Source organism: Pseudochaenichthys georgianus, chromosome 10 (genome assembly GCF_902827115.2).
Source record: "Pseudochaenichthys georgianus chromosome 10, fPseGeo1.2, whole genome shotgun sequence".
Classification (NCBI taxonomy): domain Eukaryota; kingdom Metazoa; phylum Chordata; class Actinopteri; order Perciformes; family Channichthyidae; genus Pseudochaenichthys; species Pseudochaenichthys georgianus.
This window is the reverse complement of record NC_047512.1, coordinates 26,955,252-26,978,896: the sequence shown is the minus strand read 5'-3', so window position 1 is coordinate 26,978,896 and position 23,645 is coordinate 26,955,252. Positions and strand designations below refer to the sequence as shown.

Below are 23,645 nucleotides of genomic sequence, written 5' to 3'. Positions count from 1 at the left end.
TGTGCTCAGCTCCGCTCTGTGTGCGTGTTCGTGTGTGTCCGACACCACCGGCTAGGGGTGTAACGATATCCGTATTCGTCCCGTACCGTTACGGTTCGGACGTCACGGTTCGGCACATGCAGTCACACGACGAATACGCCTTTTATTTTTACGAGTGGGAAAAACGTCTGTCATTCAGGGCAGTATCCACAACACTATTTATAATCCAGGGGGCGGTATTGCGCCTAAAAGCTGTTTGCCAGCCGCCCTTAAACAACAAATGAAGAACAAGAAGAAACAACAACAAAACAAACTAAATACAAGAACAAGAAAAGTTAGTATGGCGATTTCAGATAACACACAGGAGCTAGAACCCACCTGTTTCTTTTCAATCAGCTGTGTGGGAACATTTCGGGTTCCCTGTGGACTACAATAACGATGAGGTGTGCGAGTGGTGGATCGGAAGAGGACGGTGTGTCGGCGTTGTTCGATAGCGGTGCGGTATGCTAATGGAAACACACGCCAAACATGATAAATTATATCCGAAGGCATCACCCAGATTTGCCAATCACCGCAGCCGGCAAAAGACAACAGCAGTTCAACAGCTGATCCCCGCTGTTTTTAAGAAGCCAAGAGACATGAGAGCCGAGAGACCAAAAATAAATAACGGAAGCTTTTGGCATATGTTTTTCAACGACTTTGCGCTCTTGAAACACTTTCTTATTATTTATGATATATTTTCAAGACATTCTTTTTAGTTTTACAGCTTGATGAAACCTTTTTGTTTGACATCAGCCATTATAGATAATATGGCCACCTGAGTGTACTGTGTATGGTTTGTTTTTAACTGTTTATTACAGTTAATTATTCAAAATGTCAGAGTTCCTTATTTTTAAACTGAAACTTGCACTACTGTTCAAAAATAAATAACAACAAACCTGGAATTATGCATTTGGGACTTTTTTTTGCTTTTTCTTGTTGTCCCGAATTGTACCGAACCGTGACCCCCAAACCGAGGTACGAACCGAACCGTGACTTCTGTGAACCGTTACACCCCTACCACCGGCATTTGTTTTCAAATGACCACGAACAGTACTTTACACAAATCTGGTTCTCCATAGTTAAGTGTATTCCCAAGTGAAAGAAATTTGTTTAATCTTAATCTCGATGTAGTCCTGCCGGAGTGCACCGGAACGAACGATACTATCATAAACAAATGCCCCCCCCCCCCCCACACACACACACACACACACACACACACACAAAACAAGGCCACGCTTTATTAATTTGTGCACATGCTTTAGTAACTCGCGCGCACGCTTTAGTAACTCATGCGCACGAGTTACTAAAGCATGCGCACGAGAAGGTATCTCGTGCGAACGAGAAAGTAAAACGTGGCCACGTTTTATTTATTTTTCTCTCTATGAACCCTCCAGGGGCCTGTACTACGAAGCTGGTTCGACCTAACCTGGATATGTTTGAGTTAGCCAGTTGGCCTAATCCAAAACATACGCGCTCTCGCTAAACGGTACTACGACGCGGGTTATCAAGTGGATCGCTCAAGCCAGCCGTGTCCTATCTAGTTAGGTGCGCGTTCACATGAAAAGGGTGGTATTTGGAGCATTCGACCAATCACAAACATGGAGAAGCATACTGACAGCGCAGCGTCATAGGCTACTTCCTGAATGAAAAGTCAACTATAATATTAGACATATGAAGAAGTTAAACTTTAAACATCCATGACTTAAACACTTTATCCAGGATAAAAGCCACATAGCTGCACCTGCAAGGTGAACACAGCTGGTAAAAGAAAAAGTGTTTGAATGCATACATTAACAGGTTTATGATATCACTGCCCCGTCTAAAACCAACCCGGTATCATGGCAAGACGTGAACATGTGACGATTTACCATGCTGGGAGACGTGAAGATGTCACGATTTCAAACGTGACAGTTACACGGGATTGTTAACCCATGTTAACCAGTGCAGAAATAACCGGAAATACCAACCAAATGCTACTCCGACGTAATGATTTATTTTGTAATAGTCACACTCGATTACGCCGATTTTCTTGTTGCCCCAGCTGGTCCACACCTCTTTTAGCAGAAACAAAGGCTACATTAATGTATTAAATCGATGTTAATCCGTGGGTGTGAATGTGGAATTAACGGACTTGACGTTGTGCGATTGAGTTGCCAGGCAACAGCTTCAGTTCATGTTTATTTACAAACTCTTCAACTACAACCGCAGTTATATTTAAAAACATGTTAGAAGGCCTCACAAAATACCTTAATGCAAATTAAAATGTAAATGTGAAGGAATGTGTGTATAACAAAATACATCGGTCATAAACGAAACCAGAAACAGACGTAGGCAAGATCCTCAGCTCGATGATTGGATGGTTTAGCCGCAATGCATGCTGGGATTTGGTGTTTATGTGATGTGAAATCTGAAAACGTTTTTTAAAAATACAATACTACTTTATTCCGAGTGTGCTTGCTTTTCTCTTTGAAAGTCATCACATAACGGCATTGTAATACACGGTTCGGCTGCATTAAATATTACATATCTGCCGTAATTCTCTATTTATAGAGCCCTGCTGAGAAGACTTCTAGACAAACAGGAGAACTGCCGCCAAAACTGAAGATGTAACGTGGATCATAAATATATAAGCAATTAAACAACATCTTACATTTCTTTTCACACAATACGTCTCCTTGCAGTATCAACACTAATTCGGCTCACTTTTATATTTGATCCAATTGGTAGATAGGCTGTATTTACACCATAAAGGTGCACAGCTGATATAAAGGGACACCTGGTGGTTAAAGCATGTTATTGAATTTAATTATTTGTATTATTAGATATTAATACGATCCCTATAAAGTATATTCATTACTCGTTATTCTCTACTAATAGTTAATTAAAGACTGTATGTAATGACTATTTTGCACATCCCTTTCAAGATTTAAAGATTTTCTAAGGTTTATTGACATATCATATAGGCCTACACAACTGTGGTGTAGTTCTGCACTGAATGAAAAACTTGGGTTGCAGGTTCCTCAATAGTGCATTACAAGACATCTATCAATATTTGTGCATACCTCCAGCAATGTTAACTATGTTGAAGCACTTATTTTAACTGATATTATACATAATGTATTATACTCTTATAAGATGTATGTAGATATTTCATCTCCGGCCTTGTCAGGTATTGAACAATCAATAAATAAAGAACACAGAATTGTTGAATATAAAACACAGAATTTGTGTGATTATACTAAATGATTTTCAAATAAACACAACTGCATATTTAACTGTTACACATGCTGATGTAACGCAAATGTTCCAACTTGGGATCAATAAAGTATATCTTATCTTAAGCTGATCGATGGCTACTGCCATATATGCAAAATGTGCCTCTGAACCTTGACAAGTGCATGTTTCAGACTTATCAATTAATGTAATGTAATGTTATCACAGGGGTCACACACATAAGACCAGCTGTTAAATAAAGCTCTTCTGACCTTAGCTGGCATGTGGGTATATATATTAATACTGCCCATAATGGGTACAAGCCATTTTCACCCATTTATTAATTATATGTTTTAAATGTGAGTGTTTCCTGTCCCCTAAACCTCCAGGGATGTACACAGTTTAATACTGGCAACTTCTTATTATGGGAAATACGAAAACGTCTTTTAAAACTACAACTCCCAGTAGAGACGTGCCATAGAGAACATGTTGCGAAACAGAATAGCCAGCATGTGTAGTTCTGGGGACTGGGTGGGGGAGGGGGGACGCGGTGGACCCGTTCAAATCCAGTTTTGGACAGTCTGCCGTGGTTCCATCCCATTTCAAGTGCTGTTCGAGAATCGGCTTAACCCTCGGAGCACACTCTCCAATCACAGAGCTTGAGGACTATCACAGGGTTTGTCAAACAGAGCACATGGTGTAGTCCAAACGATAGCTGGGGATTCTGGGTAGTGTAGTGTCTTCTGCCATCCTTTACTCCTGGGAATGGACGCTCACATTACCTTTAAGGGCAGCCGACATAAACGAATGCCGTGCTTCCATGAGCGTCAAATCCCGACGCAGATGGGAATACATTGCAATCAGTTGAAAGCTATTTGCGTCCCTTTATGACGCTGAAGGAGCCTAGGAGCGTCACAATTGGACGCCACGGACACTGACCAAACGTCGCTATTGGACGCTTAGGGAGTGAGAGTGTGTTGTTCATACAGTCGGTGATGTTTGCCGGCCGTCTTTCCTGCAACGGCAGCTTTTCTGTATTTCCTTTCTCCTGTAATATGACTTGATCGCCTTAAACTCTGCACACTCTGATTGGTCAGCAGGCAGTGCTTTCACTGAGTTGAGCTCTTAGCCTGCAATCTAACCTGGTCCCGACCAGGTTAGCCGCTAAGCATAAGTTACCATGGAGATCTAGCCTGCTAAAAAGAGAACCAGCTTCGTAGGACCGGAAAGCCGGAGTTTTCCCTGAATTTAGCCGGCTAAGCGAAAATCCTGCTTCGTAGTATACCCCCCAGGGCTCCGTAGTTATGCACTCAGTAATTAAACAAATTCAAAATAAAATAAATACTAGGGACCTGGTAAAAAAAAAAACGTGGAATATTTAAAAGCTTTTTGGCCATGTGCAGTTTGATTAAAATTCAATAAACACACATCTTTATTTAAAAGTAATAATTAAACTCAATTGTGCAGGTATTTTCTGTCGAAGAGTCCCTTAGATTTCTGTTTCATCCGATTGCCTCAAGTAACCCTAAAGATAGCTGTTATTGATGCTTCCATTTGACTAACTTTAACATGAAATACTTGTCATATTTAAAGAATGAACATTAACGCTCATTCAGTTATTAAATAAACGTCTAGCAGAGAGTGAATTATGGGGATGCACGAAAAGAGGAGTTTGTTTTACTCTCCTTAATGATTTAAATGTGTGATACAAGGGGCAAACAATTACAATATTTCAGGGAATCAGTTTGAAGTAGCTTTTTTTTTTTTAGATGTGCTTGTCTTGTTACAAGACAGAGTGAATTATCTTTGAAGGGAGGGACTATAGTGTCCCCTGAGGCGCAAGCTGCGTTTGGTAAAGCGCACAGCGGATGCGCACAGTTAATGGTCAAATCAGTTATTTTCTTACAGAGCTAAACATGTGCCATGGACCATCGCTCTTCGTGGATTGAGAATTAATTATATTTCACGTTTTCCAGTTTTAAATCACATAATATGTGTTAGGGACTTAAGGAGTGAATACGTGCTTTTGGAGAGTGCGCGAGTTTGGTTCCCAAGTTTGGAGACCAGACGCCAGCTGGAGAGTGTCGAGTGCCTCCATCACAACAAAAACAACGTCAACAACTACTAAAACATCTAGGCTTTTTAAACGGATCTCAAGATGAATGACACGGACGATTTTTGCAAAAACAACCAAACAGGGAACATGACCGACCCGTCATGTGTAAAACCAGCTCCCGCGTCCCACAGCCAGTTCGACCTCGTCACTTTCATGCACATATTGCCTTTAATTTACGGCATCCTGTGTTCAGTGGGAGTTATAGCCAATGGACTGGTCATTTACGCGGTGAAAGCATGCAAGAAGAAAATGGTATCAGACATATACTTGCTGAACTTAGCAATAGCCGACATGCTGTTCTTGCTGGTGATGCCGTTCAACATTCACCAGCTGGTCAGAGACAGGCAATGGGTCTTTGGAAGCTTTATGTGCAAAGCGGTGGTGGTCGTGGATGTCAGCAACCAGTTTACCACAGTGGGAATTGTGACTGTATTGTGCATTGATCGGTAAGTGTTAAATAACTCCATATCACAGACTTGGTTCCAATATTATATTCTAAATGTATGACAAGGTGTTGGAAAAAAGTAAGATATATTTTTAAAGCATCCCATTATCACGTTTTGCAGATAATATAGCATATATAGGCTACCAGGGCTTCGGTTTGGGATTGTTTTCATTATCAGATAATATGACAATTATTTTCTCTATTCATCTTTTGGACTTGTTTGAAAATAGGAAAAGTGTTTTTTTAAAGTTCAAGATGATGTCTGTAAATGTATTTTTCCTTAAACCCAAAATGTATATTTTACTTTTAGCCTACATGATATAAAACTGAGAAAAAGCAGGAAATCTCCACATTTAAGAGGCTTTAAGCAGCATGTTCTGCAATCCCTGCTAGAAAAATGACTTTTAATTGATTATTGAAAAAGCTGGCAATTGATTTTTTGTTGAACTAATCATTCTTGGAATAACTGTGACAGCTGCATGTCAACATTTCATTTACTTTTAAGTATTACATATTCCCTGTTTCTCAGTGTAATGAACAGATGCCATTGTTAAAAAAAGAGGTCACTTAGCAGAAGTCCATCTGAAGATACACTTATGGAGCAGGGTAACATCTGTGCAGCAGCCCATGAAGACCTAATGTTCACCACATAAATGAAATTAGAGTCATGTTTATGATCTGAGCACATCAAGGACATTTTAATGAGTCTGTGTGCCAAGTGTTGGACTGATAAACATCTCCATTTGAAGGTAATCACCGGAGCAGGGGTTGCTCTCACAGCTTTAATGTAATACATCTTCAGTGTAACATAATGCTTTTCTGTAGTGCCATTTGACCAGCTAATTGTGTTCTGAGAGCAGCACCTGCAGAGAAAAACAGCATTTACTTGTTCCATCACATGTGGTTATAGAGCACTTAAGTTTTGTTTTGTTGTTTTCATTTCATAAAAAATATTTTGTAATCTAGCCTTGACATTTCAACAATTCAGCTCTATCCTTTTCAATAACTTCAATTATAAGTTTTAAAAAGTCACAAAGGTTTGCTGAAGCAAATACTGGAAGGAAATCAAGAGGAAATTCAGCTCCAACGTGCTCAACACAAGAACTGATAGGCAAGGCAAGGCAAGGCAAGGCAAGTTTATTTATATAGCACCTTTCAGCACCAGGCAATTCAAGGTGCTTTACAAAAATGAAAAACATTCAGACAAAGGCATTTAAAAACAGTAAAAGATAATAAAAGAAACATTAAAACAAAAACAAAAAATGAAAGACATTAAGAAAATGGCATTTAAAATCAGTCATTAAAAAGAAAAGCTAATAAAATAAACATTAAAAGATAAAAGTTACAGTGCAGTCTAAAATATGAATAGTTCAATTATTTCGGTTCTTGATTTTTAATTTATTCACAGAACCTCCCTTTGGAAATCCGAACATTTCCATCCCGATTGTTAATTTAGACTGATTGTTTTTACAATGTTATGCTCGCATGACATCCACAATCGGACCCTCAGGAGGGTGTACTAGCCCCCTACTCTGCTTTGCGTTCCATAACAAAGTCTTTAAGTGTTACCTGAACACCCCGTGTTACCAAAACACTATTTTTCACCCGTCGGTGATGTGATACTTGTTCCTCAGTACAAATCACCCAAAAACTGCTCGTAAACCCTGGCTACGATGGATATCCCAAATATCCTACTTTCGAGCAGTCCCTCTCATAAATGTCATGGAGAAATTAATTACGTTTAAATTTAAAACATTAAAAGAAAAAATACATGGATAAAAGTTACATTGCAGTCTAAGATATGAATAGTTCGATTAAAAGCAGCGACAAAAAGAAAAGTCTTCAGCCTGGATTTAAAAGTAGTCAGAGTTGCAGCGGACCTGCAGGTTTCTGGGAGTTTGTTCCAGATATTTGGAGCATAATAACTGAACGCTGCTTCTCCATGTTTAGTTCTGACTCTGGGCAACACACTCTCACTCCCTAAGCGTCCAGGAGCGACGTTTGGTCAGTGTCCGTGGCGTCCAGTTGTGACATATTTCTCGCATCAAATGACATCAAATGACATCAAAACGCTTTTTAATGGCCAAACTAACTTTAAAATAGGCATTTTTCACCGAGAATAATACGAAGTTCGGCCATGTTTTCTTTTTCTGCAGGGAGAAATTTGAAGATCATGTGACATAGACGCCAGCCATCGGAATGAATGGAAAACGCGGTTTGTCAAACAGAGCACATGGTGTAGTCCAAACGATAGCTGGGGATTCTGGGTAGTGTAGTGTCTTCTGCCATCCTTTACTCGGAACAAATATTTGTTTCTCCGAATCGAAGGGGAAAAATACAAAAGCATTGCACACAATTTAAGCCAATCAATGTTGTGTAATTAACAAGGATAATCTGGTGTTTTTTAGTCGATGAGTAGTGCAGATATCACTGTAAAATCAATCGACAGTAAGAGGAATACTTACATCCGGGTGTACAATTCTCCGTTATCCAATGGGAATGGACGCTCACATTACCTTTAAGGGCAGCCGACACAAACGAATGCCGTGCTTCCATGAGCATCAAATCCCGACGCAGATGGGAATACATTGCAATCAGTTGAAATCTATTTGCGTCCCTTTATGACGCTGAAGGAGCCTAGGAGCGTCACAATTGGACGCCACGGACACTGACCAAACGTCGCTATTGGACGCTTAGGGAGTGAGTGTGTTGCTCTGGGGACAGAAAGCTGACCAGTCCCTGAAGACCTGAGAGATCTGGATGGTTCATAATTTAGCAGGAGGTCAGAAATGTATTTTGGGCCTAAACCATTCAGTGCTTTATAAACCAGCAGCAGTATTTTGAAATCTATTCTTTGACACACAGGAAGCCAGTGTAAAGACTTCAGAACAGGAGTGATGTGATCCACTTTCTTAGTGTTAGTGAGGACTCGAGCAGCGGCGTTCTGAATCAGCTGCAGCTTCCCAATAGATTTTTTAGTGAGACCTGTGAAGACACCATAGGTACCATACACCCTAAAAAATAAGACCATTGGTTACTTAATAAAAATGTGGTGACAATTAATATAATTAGTAGAATTTAATTTCAACGACTTTGATTAAAAATGATTGAATAAATTGACTAAATTTAAACAAGAAAAATAAGTACAAATGAACTAAAAAACAATTAAAATGTGTTGGATCAATTTCACGAGGAAATTTGATTTTTATTAACCAAGTATCTGAGCAAAAATAAGTTACATTTATTAAATCTCTGTTGAAATTGTATTTACTATTTTTTATAGTACAAATTGTTTAGATTTACTAATTAACTGGGGGAAATTGATTTAGATCTACTGAATATCTGGCTGAAAATGATTTGGATTTACTAGATAAAATAAGGTATAACTACTCATATTTTAGCACATTGGTTCTTAATTCAACACAATTACAGTGCCAATATTATCTACCTTAACATAAATTAGTTGTTTAAATACAAGAGTTAATTGATGAAAAATTACTTTAAGTCTATTCAATACTATTAATTGTCACTTTGTTACCACAATAATTATATGTCTTATTTACTCAATATTCTGCATTCTTAGTGCCACAGTTTACTAAAGTACAGTCATCACGACAATGCATATAACGTACAGGTAAACATTTATTTAAACGGTTTTTTGCAACTTTACATAAAAATACCATATATAATCTAAAATAAGAATTTAAATATTACTATGCATATTAAAATCTCTTATTCACATCCTGAATTACAATGGAACTAAAGGTACAATAAATGTTGCTTGTGCAAATACCGATTTGAAAACACGATGGCACTTCCAGGAGCCCAGTAAGGCCATAGACAAACCATGCAGTATCCTTCAAAAGGGCGTCCTTAAATAAACAGGAAGAAACTTCTCAAACATGTAACAAAACGCCAAAGGTAACCATGTGACATTTTTGATGGAGACATAACCATTGTTCTCAAGCAAGAAGCTTATTTTTCAGGCTGTTCAACTTTGGGGACAGCTTTGAACAGTCCAGTTCCAGAAAGAGTTTCTGGAAGGCTTCGAACGTGTAGTTCAGGGCTCGAGCTTAAGGACGTCCTGTCGTCCCGGGGCCGAACAAAATAGTGTCGGGGAGGATAAAAAATACTTTTGGGACGAGAGTTAAAATAAAAATATCCTGCTAACTCTACTACAAACGGCGATGAAAATGAAACCGACTGCACGTTTTGTGTAGCACACAGTTATTAAACCTCCTTGTCAACATAAACACACACGCACAAAACATTTAGCAACCCGCAAAATACACACACATGTAGCCACTGCTGTGCCGCTGGCTGTCAGCCAGCCGCCCAGCTGGCTGTGCCCGCGAATTCCTGGTCCGCAAATTCGCGCTCTCTTTATTTACTTACTCCTCTTCATCCCCTATGGGTAATAAGGCTGAGAAGAGAACCCTCCATCGTATTTAGTCCTTAGCAATATGCTGCGCCTCTCCCCATGTAGGGATGGGTACCGAGCCCCGGTGTTAAACGGGCCCCGGGCCGGAATTATTAAAGACAGTGGTAATGTCAAACTCCGACGTTATCAGACTTTTTATCGGTACTGGAGACATTTAAAAAATATATGTCATATGTATTATTGCTACATACACATTATATCGCAGTTTTAGTTTCACCAACTCCGTTTCTAATATGCAATAAGACTACAACATGCGTCTATGATGTATTTTCGAGCTTTCCAATCCAGATGAGATCTCTCTGTCCCGTCTATGTGCGAGGGGGCGGGGCCGTTTGTAAAGGTCTCCTGACTGTGTTACAGACTGTCATCCTGGTTAGTGGTTACTCTGGGTTCTGTCTTCAGGACACAGTGTTGGATTTTTTTTGATAATTGGATGGGACTTGATTGAATTCAATATTAGAGTAATTTTCTCGTTTGTGTGTTTGTTTAAATATATTTGGCCTTTGTTTATGTGATTGAATGATTTACTAAAATAAAAAGGTTGATGAATTATCATCTAATGATTTGTATGATGTTTTATTTATGTTAAAGGTCACTTTGAATGATTTTAACTAATGATAATGTAAAAAAAATTCGGGACGGTCCACATTAATTTCGGGACGGCTTGGATTGTATTTCGGGACGGTTCCGGGAGGATGGGGAAAAAAGTTAGTCGAGAGCCCTGGTGTAGTTTAGCTGCTTGGGATAGGCAAGATTGACTGCATATGCAATCCCAATGAGCATGCAGCAAGCCCTTGGAATGGTCCCCTGAGGAGTCAGCACTCGGATGCCCTCTACAACAATGCCGATGTCATGGGAACCCTCTGAAGCATTTGTCTTGATGCTGATCGCCATCCCTTGAACAGCAAGGTCCTGTGATGCGCTGTCTGCATCCTGAAATTACAAAAACATTGTATATGTCAGACTGTTCCGCCAAAGGAGAAAGTGATAACAATTAATATATAATAATTTCTTACAACTTACTGGATAAGAAAACTTGAAATGAATGCTCCCTAATTACATCAGTGTTTTAGAAAAATAGAACATAAGGCATTTTGCAATAGCATATTTTTATCCCAGCTAAGTTAAGATTTAGGTGATTATTTCACCAACAACTATCAACAATTTAATTACAACATAAATTATAGTCTGAATTGAGTCAAATGTTTTTAAATTTAAATAAATCCATAGGTATTTTAATGTATAAATAACACCTGTGTATTGATGAATATCTTATTTTACATTTTCAAGCAAAAGCTTGCCACCGGTCAACCAATCTTGATAATTCACTGTAAGACCATTTCTGAAGATGGCAGTCAATTACAGCAACTGGATCAATCCTGCTTGTTTCTGGTAAAAATATTTATCATTTTATTTTATGATTAGACCTTGCCAAGACATACCAGGAGAGAAGACAGAGAGAGAGATGAGGGAGATACACTTACATCATACTCTTTTAAGAGCTGATCAGTACGTTCCCCAAGGTAAATCATCAGACAGCGAATGACAACCTCTCTTGTGATGTTGATGTTAAACATGGTTTAATTTGAATGAAACACGTCCTATCAGCCAGTGCTTTATTACAGAAAATGTTGCCTTATCTGCGAGTGTCTCAGTCTGTTACTTTCAAAAATAAACACTACCTTATTTTATTGCTCATTACTTATACGATTAGAGTTTCAGGGTATATGCAGGAATCCTGAAGTCAAATGTAATACCTTTTAAGACCTTTTTTAAGACCCTTTCCATACATTTTAAGACCTCATCGCAACTTCGAGTTCTAACCGGTTACATTGGTGACACACTTTACCTCACATTTACTATATTGATTGTAAGATAGCACAACTAAACAGAGTGCAGACAGACTACTGAAGACTCCTCTCCACATGAACTCCAACCTGTGAAGGTCAGGTTTAATGCCGTATGCTGCTTTGTTGCTTCTGTACTCTGTGCTCTTTCATTCCAGTAAACTCCTCAGAAACCATTAGAAACCAGTATTTGACCAATAAACAAAACAATTGACAAAACTTTGAACTATGAAATATATTAAACTTTGGTGAGCTTCAGCGGGGTAATGCCATATAGGAGCTCCCTCACAAATACCCAGGGGTTAAATTGGGCTGGGGCTTTCCGGGGCTAAGCCCGGCACATAGGACGATGCTCTGACGTCATCACCCTCACACATTTGTCATATGTTTACAAAAAACAATATATATTTTAAGACTTTTCTCGTTCTTAATATAGACTATATTTAGGGTCGATATGTGTTGACCTTACTTTAAAATAGCAGATCTCTGTGACTGGATATAGTTTGGCTTAGACCTCGGCCCCACGAGGACGCATACAGTAAAACACATACGCAAACGCAAAAAAGTCTTCCGTTCACACGCATTCGATTCATTAACGTGTTTGTTCACACTAGACCGCTGGAAATGCTGGAAACGCTGTAGTATATATGCCAGGCCTGTAAGTGGCGCTGCTGCCGCCACAAAATACACCAAAAGCAGCGAAGAAGACCCCGGAGCATGGTTGTCCTTCGGTTTATTCTCCGCGGTGGACGGCGTGTTCCCCCCCCCCCACAGAGCAGAGCAAGGCAACGAAACTTAAAATAAGAAGCAGCATTTTATGGCACGCTATCCATGGGGCCACCTTTGCGGCTTTCACACCAGCGCTTTTCAGTTTCTAGCTCCGAGCGGGAGCTTTTCTGGTTCAGCTCCGGTTTCCCTTTTCAGCTCCCGCTCTGTTCACACCGCCCACTGGCGCCCCAGAGCTGCCCCTGCTGCGTCATGACGTCACCGTTTACATCGCTGATTTGCCCCCCAACGGCAGCCATTACGGCAGCTCACAACAACAACTGCGTCGGGTCGATGATCGTGTTGCTTTTAATCACACGAAGCCAGAATAAATTGAATAACGACTTCTTCAACCTTATACTTTGCTCCAGAGTGCCGTGGTTCATTGTTTATTAATGTGTTTCTGCAGCATTTACCGACCGCTGCAGTGTTGGCTGCTCTTCCACGGGAGTTTATTCTCCCGTTAGCTCCCGGTTAGCTCACACTGCAGCGGCCGCTCTAAAGTATTCACTGTCCGACTCACACAAGCAGCTGATGCATATCCCCAGTTCCCCTTAGCCTAAGTGAATGTGTGTCAGTCTGAATTGACACTGTTTGGTATCACAACGCTGTTATGAAAGTTTCTCTGGTATAAAACGGGTGATGTTGGCATAGCAACCGAAGCTAAACTGACTACTTGCATCCGATAGCTGCAATAATACAAAACAACACGTCTGCCTCTCTCCACAATGATCGATAACAGTGAACGGATGGTCAAAGTAAGGCACAAATAAACAGAATCACACGAAGCCTGGTTAGTGTTGCCTGACTTTATAAAGTGTGTTTATAGGCACTACTGCTTGTAGGCAGGCATAACAGTCGACCCATGTTCAGGGGAGGTGGGTTTAGTTTCCTGCACGCCTCGACGTAAGAGAGACGTAAGCGACGTCACCTCTTAGCTCCAAAGCTCTTGCCTCTGGACCGAGAATTTTTTGGAGCTGGAAATGAAGCGGATTCCGGAGCTAAGAGCCGGCGCAGCTCCGGTGTGAACTGGAAAACCCGGCGCTTTTCAGGCTCTAGCTCCGAGCCGGAGCTGAAAAGGCGCTGGTGTGAAAGGGGCACTTGAGGGAGTTTTCCGACATGTTGTTTCAGTAAATTAAAGGGTGTTTCATGTTGTCGTTGCTGTGGACCTTCTTAATACCTTGGAAAATGCCGTTTAATACTTTTTAATATCCTTAATTTTCGCTAAATTGATTTATCAACTTTTAATACTTTTTAAGACCCCGCGGACACCCTGAGTTTGATTTAAAAAAAAACAAAAAACAGAAACCCATCAGTAAATGACAAATGTCAGTTAAGCTGTTGGCATACAATCTAACAAGTTTAAGTACACCAGACATATCTTTTCAATAATCATTCAGTGTTAAAAGCAACCCCAACCAACCAATGCTGTAAATAACATATATATATATATTAGTGCTGTCAAAATTATCGCGTTAACGGCGGTAATTAATTTTTTGAATTAATTGCGTTAAAATATTTAACGCATTTAACGCATGTGCAGAATGGCCCGCCCCATACGTGCCACCAGTGGCAGCGCCAGGGTATGGCTGGGGTAGGCTACACCCATACCAATAAATGGCTTAGCCCCACCATGAAAAATGATGTTAAAGTAAGCAAAATAAAGTCTGCCAACTCGCGGAGTAAATTGCACAGACAGCAGTTAGTAAGATTGATTTCAGTCGCCACGGTTTTGAAAACTTTTGTCACGTAGTGATCGTCTTCTCAATAGAACATCTTTGATAACGGCGTGGTGTTGTTGCAGGAAGTCCCGACGCAGAATACTTTTGCTGTAGTACAGGGCAGAGCCATATAATAGTAATAATATGGCTCTGGTACAGGGGTGCACATAACTGGTACGCAGGTTATGTGCGTAATCTGAAATGCGTACCGTCACTTGTGTCACAAAGCGCATTTGCGTACCGACGTACTTGTGAAGCTTTTCCAGAAGGCGGTTAGATCACCGGACGACAGAGTCGGTCTCCGTGTGCACAGACAGGGCTGCTGTTAACGTCGGTCTGTACAACGGAACTGAGCCAAAACTACGCCAACCGGCTGCGGAGGGAGACTCCCCCCTTCACTGGAGAACTGCGCTAAAACAGCTGATCACAACGTTCACACTCTGTGGTCACGAAGTACTTCACTAGCCCCCCCCCCCTCTGTCGACTTTCCTGAAGTACTCCCCCGTTGATAGAAATCAACACGTAATGAATTAAGACCCCACGGTTTGATGATTGATAGGTGTGTGGGTTGTCTTTCATTTTGACATGCAGAAAAATGTTATAATAAACATAGATAGCCTACTGTATGTTAAATTGATATATCCGCCTTCTTTCATTTATCTTTCCATTCCCACAACAATATACATAAATAAATGGCATATTTTGGACATAGTTCGAATGGTGATTTATCATGATTAATTAATTTTTAAGCTGTGATTAATCTGATTAAAAATGTTAATCGTTTGACAGCCCTAATATATACATTACAAATAGTTACAATGCTGTAATTTTGGTAATTAGAGACAATGTACACTCAGTGGCTACTGAAAATACATGCACCTGTTCAATATGATGCAATTCAATTGTTCTATAATGGGTAATTGTTTTGACACCCTCAGTGTTTAAGTATATTTTTTAACATTGAGGTCTATTCTATTGAAAATATTGTCCTGGACAATTTTCAGAGGCATTTCAAATGTTCTGACGCCCGCTTGAATATAAATATGAAGTACTAAGAATGAGAAACACCCTTCAATATAATTGTGTCAAGTAGACTTTTAGCCTGACCTCGATTAAAAATCTAATTGAATGCACACATTTCTGAAGATGTTAACTTAAAATTAACATTATAAACCTGAGTAAGTATTGATCTTAATAAATCTGAAAACTATTACTTCTTTTGTGAGAATTACAGCCTTGCATTACATCCTTTTGTCATGATAATATTCATTGAAGGGTACCTGGATAAGGATAGCTTTCAACTTCAACCCCATGGTTCCTCCCTTGGAGTGGAACAGTTTCAGAATGCCAGGAGTATATTCATCCAGTTTGGACATTAACTTCGATTCCAGGTGCACCATCGTGATTCATGCTTTTTAACAAACAAAAGTTGATAGAAATACTGTAATAACCACATTTTGTATTGCAAAACAAACTGTGCAAAAACATTTACTTGAAATGTTGTATCATGGCATGCAAGTGTGAAACATACCTTTGATAATACTCCACGATTCTTCATGCACCTGAAACGAAATTCATATTACCTTTAATTCCATTGGATTAAGTCACATTTAACAAACACATAACTTTAAATTCAAACATTCAAATCTTAGAAGTTGCTAAACAAACACTTGTATTACAACAAATGCATTTAATAAAAGACGGACTTGTATTAATCCCTCGTGGGGAAATTGTTTCTCTGCATTTGACCCATCCTAATTTTAGGAGCAGTGCTGCCATTTTGAACGGCGCCCGGGGAGCAGTGTAGGGAACGGTGCCTTGCTCAGGGACACCTCGGTAGCACTTGGTCTTGCCGGGACTTGAACTGGTGACCTTCCAGTTGCCAGGCCAACTCCCTAAGGACTTCTCCACCACCGCCACCCATTTATCATGCACATTTGTTACACCGCGTGTTTCAAACATGTGATCTTTCTCATTTAAAAGTGAGCATGAGGTTTCCGTCGCAAGTAATTACTGGTGATATAATAAATAAGTTGTTAAAGGATAATTGCTATATTTTCTTTCTTAATATTAAAATGACCATTTTAATACCACTACATTTCCATACTACAAAAATCAATGCGAACCACAGAAAACTAACATCAGCCGTTAGCTGTTAGCACTCAGAGCCACAGCTCCTCATATCTGTTCAGAAACTAGACAAAAGTTAAACAAGTACAAACCACAGACTGTCTGTGTCATGGCGAATACAGTCGCTGCTTTATTAATGCAGCGGAGCACACATGGCGTTAGCTGAGCTTACTCAGAAACACGCATTTTAAAAAGGTGTTTGGCCTGCCGTCTTGTTGCAGACTTGTCTAAGCATTAATTCATGGTTTTTACTAACCGGTATCAGTATGTTGTTACTTCGGCATCATTTTTGAAACGTGTATTACAATTAAATCACGGTAAAATATGTTCATTTTGTTGTAGTTGTAGCCCCCTTGCCAGCGATTCTCTCACTAGTTTAGCATATTCCGCCTGTTTGCTGGCCCGCTTGTTGGCCCCGATAGAACCAAGATTTTGTCGGGCCAGAAAAAAGGAGAAAAAGTACCCCCGGGCCGGAACTAGGCATAGTGTTGAAAAGTTGGTTTAGCCTATATGCTACTTAGCAATCAGGGTTGGGAGGGTTACTTTGTAAATGTAATCAGTTACTGATTACTGATTACATGGCTCTGAAAGTAATCCGAATACAGTTATAGTTACGTGTCTTTAAAAAGTAACGTAATCAGATTACTTTTAGATTACTTTTGGATTACTTTCTTTTTCCATCACAGATGGTATGTTTTGGTGAACAGGAGACACAAAAAGCAAAACGAAACTGAACGTGTTTTTACTGTTTTAATGGCTTATCAAGAGCACACTGAAACATCACATCTGAAACGATGTAACAACATAATACACTTGTTGGGGATGCAGCTTGGGATGTGAGGAGTGAGGGACACGGCTTAGAAAGGGCGTGTCGCCTTCTGTCCTGCCAGTGTTGGCAGGACATGAATTAAAATGTCGAACTTCATTTTAAGGACATTTCGGCCAGGGGTGTAGAGCTATATTTGTTTAAGCACCTGATCGGCAAAACAGGAGAGGAGAGTGTGTCCACCAGTCTGCCTTGATCTATGAATTCATGTCTGTGACTCTCACGGTATCTGCTGCCCGCAGCTGTTTTATAGAAGGAAAACCTGCTTCACTTCATGACATCTCTGCAGCACCAGGAGGCAGCGGGAGGGTTAACTCAGCCTCTGAGAAGACGAGCTCGCACCGCCTTTCGCACCGCCTTTCACGCACCGCCTTTACTGTGTATACCTTCAGAAATAATCATTAGAAAGGCTAAAGAGCGGCCGCAGGCTGATGTGTTTTAACCACACACACCTCTATATACACACACGCGATTTAAACGCAGACTTTTGTTCCTCCATGTTTCGTTGTTATGGTTTCACTGAGCAAGCGGACCCGCGATTTTTTTTTCAAACGCTTTTTTGGCCCATCTGCGGCGGTAAAAGGTTTTGTGGGCTGTGATGATTCCGCTGTACCTTTAGTAATGAATATTAAATGTTGTGAGGAAATCTTTCCACCAATAATTCCAATAAGTAATCCAAAATGTATTCACTTCAGGTTTACGAAAGTAACTGTAATCAGATTACTCGTTTTTCAAATGTAACGCGAGCTGAATACAGTTACTTGATTTTTGTATTCTGATTACGTAACGCCTTTACATGTATTCCGTTACAACACAACCCTGTTAGCAATGCACACGCAAATAGTGCCTCAGTACATTTGGTATAACAGTCAACAACACAAACATCATTGTCACATAGTACCGACCTTTTTTCTCCTTACAATGCTTTTAGTCGAGACAAAGACAACACAGACTGACTGAATCCCTAATGCTAACATTAGCTACATTTGAAAAGTTAGTTTAGCCATGCACATCCAGTAAAGTTGGCATGTTTGGTAACTTAGAGTAACACAAAACGATGTTCAACTGCAACAGCAACGTAATTTAAAAAATGTGTGTTAATTAACAACAATAAAGCAGGTCTTACCTTTGGTAAACTGGCAGTCTCGAAGTGAAGTGTGGCAGACGCACGATGAACATGACCATGTGCCGCAAAATGCCTGGACGGAAGTGTAAAGGCAGTGGAACTGACAACCTCCCAATGAGTAAAATGTATCAATATTTTGCATTTTTTATGCTACTAAAATTATACCATTAATTTCTACTCAGTAATCCACAGCTGATTTTATTGAGGCAAAACTAAGTAAAATGCAATTAATAAATTATTCAAAATTGTTTGAATTTAGCTTAATGTGATTCCAAACTACACAAAGTCATTTATATTGTGTATAATTTACTTGGTATTATTTATTTAATATTAATTGACCCCAATCCCAGTTTTTACAGTGTAGATAGGCTGTTCTTCTGCTGAAATTAGGTCACTAATATAACCAGCAGACAAAAGAAAGCTAACATAAAGATTACTGACAATACAAAGAGAAAACATAATTACAATTCTTTCGTAGGGCTGTTTAAATAAAAAAAATGTAATCCTAATTATATAAAAAGGGACTATTTTTCCATTTGACAGCTCTAATAACACTTTTAAGTAAAAATTCTTCAATATGGTGCACTTTGAGCACACAATTACTAGACTAGATCTAGGGGGTACAACTCTAAAACACCCAGTGTTGGGAAAGTTCACTTTCTACATGAACTAGTTCAGTTCACAGTTCACACATTTTAAAATGAACTAGTTCAGTTCATAGTTCATAATTCAAAATGTTGAACTAAAGTTCATGGTTTCAAAAATGAACTAATTTATAGTTCATAGTTCTTTTTTCAATAAGTTGCTGCGAGCTATTATTTGTCTCCTGTACGATGTTAATGGGCCATTTCAATGTTTTCAATATCCTCAGAGGGCCGTACAAGTTATTGACCTCTGCTTAAAAAAACTAAAATCACAACTCATTCATTTCATTCTGTGCAAAGAAAAAGCAACCTCTTAATCCAGATATCTCACCATGACTCGCGTATGCATGCACGTGCAGGGTGTGGCGTGACCACCAAAACAGAAAGATATGGACACAAGATGTGTGCAAATGTATTTAGTTTCCTATCCATGTGAACATGATTTAAGTGGGGGGGGACCTAACCTCCGGAGGGCATGCTCCCCTGGGAAGATTTTTTTTTAAATGTTGAAGTTAAAAGCATCAATCTGGTGCACTTTGAGAGCAACATTAGGAGATCTATGGACACATCTCTCAACACCCAAACACAACTGTAAACAGATTTTCTTTTAATTTATGGATATTTGACAAATCACTCCCCTTTCAAACTGTATTCTTCTTTATTAATAACTGTCATATAGTATTTTATACCTGTTTACTTTATTCTCTTATTTTTTTGATAACTATAATGATCATATAAAGATGTGCCTTTACCTCACTGGTTGTAGACAAAGCTTCTTATATTCGTTAGCATAGCTAGCTAACCAGATGCTAATGATAACAACACAGTTATTGACTGTCTGATCAGTATGACAGATGAGCAGATCGCAACTGGGCTTTCAACTAAAGACACAGACACGCAGAAACTGCGGCATGTGTATGGACTTATCGGTACTGCAATTTCTGAAGTGCTGGAGTGGCGTTCTGGTGCTCTCCGTCAGAACTGCACCCCTGTCAGTCGAGACATATACCACGTGATGACACGTTAGGCTCGTGTTGTGTTCAAGGACCCTAACCTTGGCCAGGAAAAACAGGCACTCTCTTGTTTAATTTTTTTGCGGTCTAGATTTCTTTCATTTTTTTTTTTTTGCGTGTGTTTATAAATTACCTCGAGAGCCGTACCAAATTGTCTCGCGGGCCGTATACGGCCCGGAGGCCGGAGGTTCCCCACCCCTGCCGTAGAGTCTCACTCTGAGCGAGTGCTGCTGCAGCTGCTCTCGGCTTCGTCCATACTTCATTCAATGCTCGCCGGTTCCGCGGTTCCACATTGTTTCTTGTGAGGAGTCTGATATATTTAGTATATTTATATTTTAGTGCGACAGCCAGGGGTGACAGACGTGTACGCGTCACAGGCAGCTTGCTGTTGCCAGATTGGGTGGTTTTCCGCATTATTTTGAAGCCTGTTTACGGTGTGTTTTAACTGGGTTTTCGGCTGAAAGGCATATGAAATCTGGCACACTTTTGAACGCCGTTATAATACAGTGCTGAGAATGAACGTACTTTTGAACGCCGTTATACAGCGCTGATAATGAACGCGTTCTCAATTACGTTCATCTAGCGGAAATACAGTACGTTCAGTTCACGTTCGCCCAAAATATGAACGCGTTCATGAACGATCGTTCATTGAACGCGTTCAGGTACATCACTGAAAACACCCATATGAAAAAGATCGGTTTACATTTTAATAACCAAATAAGTATGTGAACATAACCAATGACCTACCATAGCCAATAACAAATAAATGTAACTTATTTTATTTTTGTTGTTCATTTATATCTTATTTTACCTAGTTAACATTTATTTATGTATGCATATTTTTGTATCTCTCCAACTATAAACGATATTTTTGGTTTATTGTCCTATAGTATACATTGGAATTATTTCAAACCTGTTTTTATTTATCCTAATAAATATAAAGGAGTGCCTTGAAAATATGTGTAACACATATTTGTTTGAGACCCAATGAGATAACTTAGACTTAAATTAACTATCTAAACACTCAGAGTCCTTTACCTCACTGAGCCTCTCAGTCTGACGGGAGAGCTCTCCTCCACCCTGGTTGTAGAAACATCTACTTCTTATATCCGTTAGCGCAGCTAGCACCAGATTCTAATAACAACAGCACCGGTACCGGTGCGCCCTCTCTCTCTCTCTCACCCTCGCTCTCTCACTCCCACGCTCGCACTTTGGCTGTGAGCTGCGGGCGCCTGATAAGCGAATATCCCCCACTTTCATCACTTACAGCGCCCATCGTACAGGGCAAATGAAAAGTGTAACCCCGCTGCGCCACCGCTATTTGTGTATAGAGGAAACACTGACATGTACCCGTTTCCAAATCAAAGAAGAGTCACGTATAAACATTATTAGAAGAGCAATTGTAGTAATACAAGAAGTAGAAAGAGAAACTTTCACAAAAAGAAAAAAAACGTTTCACCTGAACCTATTTGCTCAAGCCTAATGCCTTTCCTCACACAACATACAAGCACAGAGCATTACATATCTACTGCACTATGGTTTGGGCAGTCCAAAGTGCACATTTTTGAACATATCAATATCTTAGCTTGGCTGATCAGCGGCAGCACATCTGCAGGCCTGCCAGATTTGGTACACACATGATTCAACTATCACACTAAAACTTTATTTAAGTTACTTTTGTCAAGGATCAGAATTCCAAACACTACATGAAACCAAATAAACGAATAGTCTATGATAATTGAAATTTAGCAGGCTGTCCTGGAACGAATCACAAGAATGTCGGAGTCTTAACAGGACTGCTAAAGGGACGGATGCGGATAAACATACTGTAAAAAGGAACTGGAAATAGGTAATTTGCCCCACCTAAATGACACTCGCTGTTGGTGATGACAAAGTGGTCATTCATTTCCAGCAAATGTCCTCAAGACTGTCAATTGTGTCCAAACTAGCTGAGCGGCTGTCAAGGGGTGAACTCAGAGGCATGAACTCAAATGCACAACTCAGACTCAGACTCGGGTGGTATTCAAAAATAAAGACTTTACTGGAATTAACACAGTAACAAAAACAAGAAACACAAAATCACTCTTCCGAGGAAAAACTAAATGCAATAATCGTGATCATGAGAAAACAGGATACGACCATGGAGCAGGCTTGAACGTGGTCACGAATAAGAAACGAACTGGCACTGGACAGGTGGGGACTAACACAATATATACACAAGGTGAGGGGAACAGGTGGAAACAATCAGGGCGGGGTAACCAATCACGAACACAGGAGACACATAGGGGCGGGGAGCATGGAGTTCTGAAACGAGAGGAGGAATTACTTTTCACAATAAGACAGAGGGCACAGAACAAAGGGACATGACAAAACTAATATAAAGAATAGACTTTCATGATAAGTTTCCGAGACATGACAGCGGCTTTCGAAATGAAACAATCAAATGAATAATCCAAAGGGAAATGTGTTCATTTTCCACTGCTGCTATCCTGGGTAAATTATACTTATTTGCTCAAGAAATATATTGAGTGCATGACATTCTACTTGATGTAATTATATTCCTTTACTTGATTTGAGTCTCTGAGATTGTCAAAAATGAAAATGACCACTTGAAGAAAAACTGCCCTTCAGTGATGTTGCTTCAGTCATTTGTGTTACTGACAGGACTCACACTAAAATATCTTCTTCCTCCTTTAGTTACATAGCTATTGTCCACCCCACCTCCGAGAAGAGGACCATCCAGTGGACCATCATCATCAACATGCTGGTTTGGCTGGGCAGCATGCTCCTCACCGTCCCCGTCATGCTGTATGCCAAGGCCGTGCCCAGGAAGCAATTTGAGGTGTGCATAATAGACCTGGAAGGGCCTGAGGACATGTACTGGTACACTCTCTACCAGTCTATCCTGGGCTTCATCATCCCTCTTTTCATCATCAGCACCTTCTACTCTCTCACCCTCTACCACGTCTTCAGCTCCATCCGCCGCGTCAAGCGCAAGCAGTCCGTTTGGGCTAAAAGAGCCACCAAGATGGTCCTCATGGTCATCGCCCTGTTCCTGATCTGCTGGTCGCCCTACCACGTCATTCAGGTGATTAACCTGAGCAACGACAACCAGAATCTGGCCTTCATCTACGCCTACAACATCAGCATCTGCCTCTGCTACTCCCACAGCTGCATCAACCCGCTCATGTTGCTAATCTTCGCCCAGAATTACCGCGAGCGTCTTTGCTCCAGGAACGCGCTCTACAGCTCCCAGCACTCCTCCAAGGTCACGGTGGTCAAAACGGACGGCTCAAGTACGACCAACGACCCCAACTACCGCTGCACTGTCATCTGA

General features: G+C 40.1%; 1 protein-coding gene across 1 annotated transcript; it reads left to right on the top strand.

Annotated features, from left to right (window-relative positions):
* Window positions 1–5,392: 5,392 nt before the first annotated feature.
* Window positions 5,393–23,645, top strand: mchr2b (melanin concentrating hormone receptor 2b). Its single transcript, XM_034092121.1, has 2 exons — window positions 5,393–5,796; window positions 23,006–23,645. Exons 1-2 carry the CDS (start codon window positions 5,393–5,395, stop codon window positions 23,643–23,645), a joined length of 1,044 nt encoding a protein of 347 aa, XP_033948012.1.